The sequence below is a fragment of the Rhineura floridana genome, chromosome 4 (assembly GCF_030035675.1).
Source record: "Rhineura floridana isolate rRhiFlo1 chromosome 4, rRhiFlo1.hap2, whole genome shotgun sequence".
Lineage (NCBI taxonomy): Eukaryota > Metazoa > Chordata > Lepidosauria > Squamata > Rhineuridae > Rhineura > Rhineura floridana.
Genome location: NC_084483.1, coordinates 203,979,503 through 203,989,747, shown reverse-complemented (window position 1 = coordinate 203,989,747; position 10,245 = coordinate 203,979,503). Strand labels below are relative to the sequence as shown.

The 10,245-nt window shown below is 45.0% G+C and overlaps 1 protein-coding gene across 1 annotated transcript; it reads right to left on the bottom strand.

Moving 5' to 3' along the window:
• Positions 1 to 283: 283 nt before the first annotated feature.
• On the bottom strand, positions 284 to 8,259 carry LOC133384554 (beta-defensin 13-like). The gene is made up of 2 exons (XM_061626491.1): positions 8,089 to 8,259; positions 284 to 1,832 (listed from the first exon to the last, which is right to left on the bottom strand). The coding sequence occupies exons 1-2, from the start codon at positions 8,144 to 8,146 to the stop codon at positions 1,708 to 1,710; spliced, it is 183 nt and encodes a 60-aa protein (XP_061482475.1). The 5' UTR covers positions 8,147 to 8,259; the 3' UTR covers positions 284 to 1,707.
• Positions 8,260 to 10,245: the final 1,986 nt, after the last annotated feature.

Below are 10,245 nucleotides of genomic sequence, written 5' to 3'. Positions count from 1 at the left end.
AAGGTTTTTAATGTTTTTTTAAAAAAAGATGTTTCGAAAACCTTTTAGAAAAAAATGCTTTTAAAGATGTTTTGTTTTAATGTATTTTAAAGTCTGCTTTTATGATGTTTTAAAGTTTTTAGTGCTTTTGTTTGCCGCCCTGGGCTCCTGCTGGGAGGAAGGGCAGGATAGAAATTTAATAATAGATAAATAAAATAATAATAACTATTTCCCCTTAATGACTGTTGGCACCACCTCCCGGATCTTCATTTGCTTAAAACAAGGGGACAGAAGAGGACAGCGATTTGCATAAAATGAGCATCAGCTTGTTTATTTGTGTGTAGATGCATGTTTAGAAAGAACAATTGTAATTCAAATAGAAATGCACTACATCTCATCAGAGTGGGGAAGACTGTGAGAAAGTGGCCTGTGTGCCAGTCTGCTGTCCAGATACTTGCTGTGGATCGTAAGAGCCTAGGAAGCTGCCTTATATTGACCATATTGGTCCATCTAGCTCAGTATTGTCCACACTGACTGGCAGCAGTGGCTCTCCAAGGTTTCCGGCAGGGTACTCTGCCAACCTTACCTGGAGATGCCAGGGATTGAACGTGGGACCTTCTGCATGCAAGGCAGAGGCTCGATTGCTGACCTACAGAACTGAGCTACGGATGGGTAATTTTATGCTTGCTCTACCTTCCTATGGTTATATATCTCTAAACTGGGCTCGGACCAGACAGCCCTTAAATAGAGGACTGTCCTCTGTTGCGTACAACACACGGGCACCTTATGGAGAAACCACAAGAGTGCACTCTGGTCGCTTGGAATCCGTTGGGCAAAGTAAACTGGGTGTGGACTGCCATCTGCTGGCACAAAGCTGTATCACATTTGATCTGCAGCAGGGATGGAGTACTTGTGGTCCTCCAGGTGTTGTTGGCTTACAGTTGCATCACCCCGGACCCTAACCCTTGACCCTGCTGGCTGGGGCTGATGAGAGTCTGGCTTCCAACGTCATCGGGAGGGCCACAGGTTCCCCACCCCTGATCTACAAAGAGAGCAGAAGAACAGGTTAGTGTTGCCTTCGCCAACCTGGAACAAAGCTCTGGATTACCCATCAGCCCCAGCCGGGGAGAGAAATATGGCTGTGCTAGCTGAGCCTGGTGGGAGCTTTGTAGACAAAAACGTCTGGAGGATGCCAGGTTGGCAACTGCTGGCTTAGCAGAAGCTCAGTGAAGATGCTCAGGCTTCCAACTTGCATTTGTTATTTTATTTATTATGTTTATATCCTACCTTTCCTCCAAGGAGATCAAGGTGGCGTACATTTTATCCTCACAACAACCTTGTGAGGTAGGTCATTCTGAGAGATTGTGACTGGCCCAACGTCGCCCAGTGTCTGAGTGGGGATTTGAACCCTGGTCTCCTAGGTCCTAGTCCAATACTCTAACAACTACTACACTACTGTGGCTGTTGCGGTAAATATGAAGAAAATGTGACAAGGAAACTAATTTGGAATGGGAAAGAGTACAGTCATTGAAAACTTAAGCCCAAGGGGGCTGTTTTTTTTTTTAAAAAATAAGAAAATACACAGTTTAATGATAAAAAATCCACTTCACCATCATTCTGATTCCAAAGATAGAGTGCAGTTTGGTGGCATGACCCATATTTCTTCCACTGCCGCTGTTTTGGGAGGGCTCCGCCCATCTCCTGCGGCTTCCGGATCCTCCCAGGCCGTCACTTACAGCACCGCTGCCTTCTGTTGGTGCAGGTGCCAATCTGCCCTTCGTTGTAGAAGCAAAGTCTTCGGCAGTGTCCCCGGTTGTTGTAGCATTGAAGGCTGTCGTAGAGGTCCCCGGTCGCTATTCAGAAAACACAGGTTGCAATTAGAGTAGAATTGAGACCCTGCCGGCACAGTACAGCAGGATGAGGTGGTCGAGGTAGAATAGACTGCACCACTCCGGGTGGGGTGGGGTGGGAAGGGCTGCCGACAGACAGTTAAAAGGGATCCATTTCTCCTGGGCCTGGGGCCAGCAGGGGTTCCAGACTCTTTGCTCTCATTAAAAAGTTAGTTTCTAAGTGCTCTGGATCAAAAGATATACACCAAAATGTGAATCCTCCCCAGCTGCAATTTCTGTGAAATGAGCTATCTGGCTGCTCCAACTCCTCCCCTTTCAGGTTTTTAGCCAATGAGTGAAGTCAGAGCTGTGACTGAGGAGGGAGTTTTTGAAGACCAGGCACTAGAAACCTTTGCAAGTCCAGAGAAGAGCAGCCTTTTGCTGCTTGTCTCTGTATATTAGTTAATGGTGTGCACTGTGCCATTCGACAATGGAACCAATGACCTAGAGAGGTAGTGGGCTCTCTGACACTGGAGCATTCAAGAGGCAGCTGGACAGCCATCTGTCGGGAATGCTTTGATTTGGATCCCTGCATTGCACAGGGGGTTGGACTTGATGGCCTTATAGGCCCCTTCCAACTCTACTATTCTATGATTCTATGATCACTTGAGTTGAGTAAGCTTGTAGGTTTCAGCAGCAGTATGTGTGTCTGCCCATCCACTTTTCTCTCTCTTTATCCACATCCAGCATGAGGTCCAGAAAAGAAACGCACACAGCACAGCAGGATCTTGGTAGGCATGTACAGTAAACAGTTTCAGTGATGATGCTAATAAAAGTATACATGCATTTTTAAAAAAAAAATTGCAAAAAAAAGCATATTATAATTTTATCTGTCAAATAATTTCCGAACAGAAATAGAAAAGTGTACATGCAGCTTATGATGCCATTACAATATGTTACAGTTTTCTAACTATAAGAAGTCATACAGCTTTACATTTTCCTGGGCTGGTGAACAGGTGAGCTCATTGTCTAATTCATAGCTTGTTTCGAAAACCTTCCCAGTATGAGGCTTTAATCCTATACTCACTTTTCTAACAGTAAAGATGCAATGCTAATCCCACGTACATGGGAATAAACCCCATTGAATTCAGTAGGACTTAGTTTTGAGTAGGCATGGTTAGAGTTGTGCTATAAGTCAGTAGGACTTTTCAGGAGACATAGCATAGGACTGTGTTACTCTCTCCCCCCATCCTATTTTTAAAGCAATTAGGCAGGGCTTACTTAGGTATCACTGCAGTTATTTGGCAGGAAATTAATGCTAATTCTTTTTTGGGAAAAAATGTTCTGCAATGACCAACTGGTTTTGAAAATTAACTATTATAGGGGGTGTATGTATTTTTACATCTCCAGTGTGTGTGTATATAGAGTCTTTCCAACAACCCTGTAGGGTAGGCTAGGCTCAGAATTGTATATTTATTTATTGTCACTGCATGGTCTCTGAATATGACATGATATATTTGCAGTTCCCCTTTTATCTTTGCAACAACCCTGTGAAGTAAGTTAGGCTGAGAGTTCGTTCTGTCACCAATGTTATGAAGCTGTGCATACTTCAGGTATCTTTTGTCTGTTGTCAGAGATTCAGAATAACTGTTCATACTGATAATATATATCTAAGCAGCAGTTATTGCCAACAATAGATTGCCAGGAGCTGGGGGTGGGTGGGAATATAGGGGGTCCAATCTACATACAAGGTAGTGGGTCCAGGAAATCCTGTTGTCACCCTTCTATGTCTATGTGTGTGTGACAATTTGAATGCCTCCTGCTGTCAGTATAAAACCTCACTGCCTGTAGAAAACTTGCGCAGCAAGCTCGAACTTTTGACCTTGCTGTGCTAGATTTCTTTTTTCCTTGCAGGCAGTTTTTGGTTTTGATGTGAGGAGCATTCAACGTGCCATCCTATCCATCTGCAGCTTAAAGTGGCGCAGTCCAGGCTACCACTCCCTTCCTGGCTCTGTCACCTCATTTCGCCGCTTGTGTAGTTAAGGCCTGAATCTCGGAAAGTTTTCTAAGGCGTGCTTGTCTCCCTAACTCTGCAGTCTCCAACCATTTTCTTTTGCCAGTTATGGGGTGGAAAATCTGTTCGATTGGGAAGATGGTTGGGGTTGAGGGAAGCCTTTGTATAAAAGAGCCTAAGAAGAGCCCTGCAGGATCAGGTCAATGGCCCACCTAGTCCTGCATCCTGTCCTCATAGTGGCCAGCCTGATGCCCCAATGGGAAGCCCCCAAAGAGGACATGAGCACAAGAGCATCCACCCCGCTCATGCTCCCCAGCACCTGCCATTCAGGAGCATGATGTAGCCACTGTGATTACATGGAGATGATATAAACGTCATGATTGACAGGAAGCTCACTGGGGCCACATTTGCACCATACATTTATTCCAATGTTATTCCACTTTACACAGGCTACATTCACACCTTACATTTATTCCACTATTATTCCACTTTAAGCAATCATGGTTTCCCCCAAAGAATCCTGGGAAGTGTTGTTTGTGAGGGATGCTGAGAGTTGTTAAGAGACCCCTGTTCCCCTTACAGACCTGCAATTCCCAGAGTTTTCTGGGAAGAGGGAATGATTGTTAAACCACTCAGGGAACTGTACCTCTGTGAGGACAATTAGGGGTCTCCGAACAACTCTCAGCACTCTTCACAAACTACACTTCCCAGGATTCCTTTGGGGAAGCCATGACTGTTTAAAGTGGAATAATAATGGAATAAATGTACAGTGTGAATGTAGCCACAGTCATGGCCTCCCCCAAAGAATCCTGGGAAGGGTAGTTTGGGAAGGGCTATGAAAGTTGTTAGGAGATCTACCTTATTTGCCACATAGAGCTACAATTCTCAGAGTGTTTTAGCACTCAGTCCCTCTTCTCAAGGGGACTCTGGGAATTGTAGCTCTCTGAGGGGAATGGGGGGGTGTCTCCTAACCACTCTCGGCACCCTTCACAAATGACACTTCCCAGGATTCTTTGGGGGAAGCCATGACTGTTGAAAGTGGAATAATAGCGGAATTAACATATGGTGTGAATGTGGCCTGGGTGACCTTGGGCCAGGCACTGTCTCCTAGCCTAGCCTACTTCACAGGGTTCTTGTGAGGATAAAATGAGAAGGGGAACAACCATGTTGGGATACAAATTTAAAACAGTATTGAACTATTAGCCATTGAGAGCTTTATCCTCCATGAGTTTATACTGAGTCAGATCATTGGTCTCTCCAGCTCAGTATTGCCTACTCTGACTGGCAGCAACCCTCCAGATTTTCTGTCAGGAGGCTTTCCCAGCCCTACCAGGAGATGGCAGGACATGTTTGAGTGCAAAGCATGTGCTGTGGCAGGAGGCGATGGTGCTTCCTCTATGCTCTCCTCTGCCCCACTGCTTCTAATCAACAGTGCAGTCCAAAGCGGCTAGCCTAATTTCTGCCAGCCTAGCAGGTGTCTTGTGCTTACGAAATACTCCTGTTTTTCCCAGCATTATTGTCTTTTCTAGTGAGTCATGTCTTCTCATGATGTGTCCAAAGTATGATAACCTCAGTTTCATCATTTTAGCTTCTAGTGACAGTTCTGGTTTAATTTGTTCTATCATCCAATTATTTGTCTTTTTCGCAGTCCATGGTATGTGAAAAGCTCTCCTCCAACACCACATTTCAAATGAGTTGATTTTTCTCTTATCCACTTTTTTCACTGTCCAACTTTCACATCCATACATAGAGATTGGGAATACCATGGGTCTCAGTGATCCAGGGAATGATCCAGGGAATACAGGGAAGACTTGCAGGTGTGTAGAAAGCTGGGGGCAACGTGCTAGAATTACGGCATGCACAGATCACATGTGAGGATTCTCGCCTGCCGTTCCTCCTTGCCCTGGGATCAAGCAGGATGGCAGATGTGTTTCTTTCGTTCTTTCTTACACGGGTGTAAGGGAATAGGGCTCGGGTTGTGCTTCTCCTGAGTGCCTCCTCCAAATTCCAAACCCCTTCCGGCAGAGCTTTCTATGGCTTCCTGGGGTTCTCTCTCACAGGTCTTCCGGCTGTGGCCTGCTGCTGGCTTTCTCCACTATGTACTCTGCAAGGATTCGTCTCTGGAGGCTTGACCTCACACCTCTCCTTTGCCTTTCCCTGTGGCAACTGCCGCAGGAATTTACTCTCCGCTGGCACCTTGCCTGGAAATCTTAGCTGGTGTGCACTTGTAACCCCTGTGGACTATTGGTTTGTCCCAGTGGGTGGGGAAACCTTAAGGATGTGGCTGTATTTGTGAGTTTTAGATCAGAAAGAGAGATAGAAAGGTTGGCGAGGAATGGAGCTGTTATCGCCCGGAAGCAGGAATTAGTCTCTTGTCACCTTGAATGAGGGCTCTAAGGTTTTGTGTATGGGACCCCTGATCTTCCAAACCTGGATTTTTCTGCAAGCAACTTCAGCACTGGTGCTTTTCTAGATGCATAGAACTTTGGAAATTATTGTGGTTCTGAAGACACATGTTATATTCTGTTGGAAAATGTTGCATACTTTTTGCCATCTTTGTTAAACTTTCAAAAACCGTACAGGATTGTAATTGTGTTTGCATTATTCATTCACAAAGTAGCTCTGTAGAAGCCAAGAGATTGTTACACACTCACTTTTTTTCACTCCTTTGATTTTTACCTAGCACAAATGATAGCAAAGTGGACATTGAAAAAAGAAACATATGTTAAAGCTAATTGAAGGAAGATCATTTTTGTAATTAGTACTCAAACAACCTGTAGAACCTTGGAGGGGGGGAAGGTTACAGATGCTTGCTTTTTTGCCGCCCTAGCTCACTGCAGACGTTGTTGTTGTTATGTGCCTTCAAGTCGATTACGACTTATGGCGACCCTATGAATCAGCGACCTCCAAGAGCATCTGTCGTGAACCACCCTGTTCAGATCTTGTACGTTTAGCTCTGTGGCTTCCTTTATGGAATCAATCCATCTCTTGTTTGGCCTTCCTCTTTTTCTACTCCCTGCTGTTTTTCCCAGCATTATTATCTTTTCTAGTGAATGATGTCTTCTCATTATGTGTCCAAAGTAAGATAACTTCAGTTTCATCATTTTAGCTTCTAGTGACAGTTCTGGTTTAATTTGTTCTAACACCCAATTATTTGTCTTTTTCGCAGTCCATGGTATGTGCAAAGCTCTCCTCCAGCACCACATTTCAAATGCGTTGATTTTTCTCTTACCTGCTTTTCTCACTGTCCAACTTTCACATCCATACATAGAGATCTGCAGACTACATTTAAAAAAGCACAGCCACTGAGCTCCGCTTGGCACCCCCTTCAGCTCATCTTGGCACCCCGGGTGACTGCCCAGCTCACCCTCCCCTAAGGCCAGCCCTGAACATAGCCATTATGGCTAGTAGCCATGCACATCGTTTGTCTGTTCAGGGTCCATTAGAGCTTACCTGGGAGGACATGAAGAAAGATGCCGATTGGAATGAACACTGTACACATGTGGAACATGGGAAGCTGCCTTGCCCCAAGCGAGACCATTGGTCTATCAAGCTCAGCATTGCCTAAAATGACTCTCCAAGTGGTTTTCCAACATTTCAGACAGGAGTCTCTCTCAGCCATCCCTGGAGTAGGGATGGAAAGACCTGTCAGTTTCTCTTAGTTACTCATTTTTCTACTGTTAAATTCAGTTCTCTACATTTCTACAGGGATCTGTGAAATTTTTCTTTAAAAAAAATCCTCATGAAAATTCTCCACCATTTCAGTGCGAATTTCTCCAAATAAACACGTTTTTGTAGGCAGTTTTGACGATGGTACCATAAGTCGTAATCGACTTGAAGGCACATAACAACAACACATTTTTGCAAGCCATTTCTCATCATTTCATGCCTCTTTGCATGTTATTTTCATTCACGTATTCTTTATGCTCACTTTCCACTAATATACACATTGTTGTACATGTTTAGTTGGCGACTGCATCCCAAAATTCTAATAAATGCGAACGTCAAAGGATGGCTGTGTTTCGGTTCTCATATAGTTTTGGAAATTGCGAAGTTGATAAATTCTGCTTGAAATGCGAACTGAATTCTCACCCATCCCTACCCTGGGGACACCATGGATTGAACCTGAATTCTGCTTGCAAAGGAAGTGCTCTGCCACTGAACTATGGCTCTTCCATGTGGCTATTTTGGTCCTGGAGGTCAGAAGCAGCAGGGCAGTATTTCTGATCCGTTTTGCCCTGTCTCCTCTGTGCCTCAGTTTCTCACCTGGAGCAGACTGGTAGAGGAAGAGGAGAAGGACCCAGAGGAGGAAAAGGACCCTCATGATGTCTTTAGACGAGTGAACTGAAGCCTCAGCAGAGAGGAGTCTTGTGGAGTGAAGCCTACCAGGATCGGAAAGCGACTGTGCCGAATAATCTCTGCATTTATAGAGGACAAGAGCCTGCTCGAGACTGAAGGAGGTGTGTTACGGGGAGGCTCAAAGTACCCTGGCGTGGATCCATCCTTTTGATGCAAGACTTTCCCCCACAAGTTCTGGCTCTGTTTTTCCTCCAACTGAAACTCTGTCGGGATTCTGCAGTGGAGCGGTGATGCAACAGGAGGGTTTATAGTCATGTTTATTTAAAATGTTTCAATCCGACTGTTCCACCTTTGCAAAAAAAAGGCCATGGGGCCAGGAGGGCAATATGAATAATCCTTTAAAATGATAATCACAAGGTGTTAAAAAAAACACCCCATACTCAGTTGCAAATCTAACAGCTAATGGGAGTGACAAGCAAAGCAAACACAGCAGCAGGCTAAAATATTAGGGGATCAGATAAGTACTCTGGGGCATCTCACACAACAACTGCAGTGGGGTGGAGCAGCCCCAATGTCACTTTCTGAAGCTGGAGTGGAACTGCCAGATATGAACATAACATAAGAACAAAAGAGCCCTGCTGGATGAGGAGAGTGGCCCATCCAGTCCAGCATCCTGTTCTTACAGTAGCCAATTAGATGCCTATCTCACAAGCAGGGCCTGAGTGCAGCAGCGTTCTCCCCTCCTGTGGTTTCCGGCAAATGGTATTCAGAAGCATACTGCCTCCGACATCCCAACAGGCAATCTAGCAGGATACCAAGCTGTACAGCTGCTGAGGAGTCAAAAAGAAGCATCAGGGTTGCATTTCCCTTGTCTCCCAATAGTGGTTTTCACCCAGAGTAACCATTTCTGTCAAAATGAGGCCAGATAAGGATCTACATAATTAGTATTGTAATGGGACGTGGGGTCCAGCTGGATGACCTTAAGGTATCCTTCCAGCCCTGTGATTCTTGAGTGAGGGATGCCAGACTGCTTGAACCAGGAGGACTGCAGGAGATCATCTTGATGGCCCTGGGAAAGTGGACAAGGGCCCTTTCTTTGTTACTGAGAGAGTTTGCTGTAACTCAGGAGCTGAATGTGGCCCCCAGGCCTCTCTTTCTGGTCCTGAGACTCTCCCCATGCCGGGGGGGGGAGAAGCAGATTCCTTAGTCCTCTATTTTGATTGTGTCTGGTGTCGGAATTGCAGTGTGCACTGAATCAACCGGAAGTGGTTTTCTGGATGTACAGATGATATGAAGAAACTGGGGTGGGGGGGAGGAGAAGGAGATGTAAGTAGGTTCCCTGTTCCTGCAGAGGTTATGGGTTGTATCCAGTGTTAATCCTAATCAGAGTAAACCCATTTAAATCAACGGTCATTGCTAATTTAGGCTGATTAATTTCAATGAACCGACTCTGGATACCATCCGAGGAGTCTGTGAAGATCTAAACCTGTCCAGGTAGTCCACGACAAGGAAGCCAGAGAAACAATTTTCTCCTCTCCTCTCCAGACCAGCATAATTATGCCCAGCAGCATAATCCTGCCCACCAGGTCTCCTGTGTGATCTGCCACTTGAGCTGGCCCAGGTATAATTTAGGATGATCCTGTGCTTTTCCTAGTGGCGTTTGTTTGTTTATTAATATACGGTCACAGACCCATTCAAATAAAATAGTCAGTAAAACGTCAGAATAGTTAAAATACAGAAATATACTAGTACAACATAAAAGAAATAGCAGTTAAAAGAGAAGAATCCTCTTACGACTCCTTTGGGCAGAGAAGAGGAACTTAGCCACTGACTCTGTTGTAGACTTATTAGTGGTGGTGAAATTCTGAACTGTGCTTGACCAGGAGTATGTGTCTGTTTCAGAATTAATGTTGAAGATCCTCCAGCATCAACAACCTAAGGGACCCCATTACCAGACTGAAGGCTACCTGTGGCAGCTCAGTTGGGCAGTCTGACATGATCCTGCCCCAGGATCCAATACCAAATAGATAATTAATTCCCTTTGGTGTTGCCTCTTTAGATGCAGAATGGTGCCTTCTGAGAGCTGCTCTGGTCAGTGCCACAAATAGAGCCATTTTTGGCACA

Bases quoted from the DNA above. Each gene is read 5' to 3' on its own strand.
- LOC133384554 (XM_061626491.1), bottom strand. From the start codon at position 8,146: ATGAGGGTCCTTTTCCTCCTCTGGGTCCTTCTCCTCTTCCTCTACCAG. The intron at 1,833-8,088 runs GTGAGAAACTGA...TTTTCTGAATAG, and splicing joins CCTCTACCAGTCTGCTCCAG to CGACCGGGGACCTCTACGAC.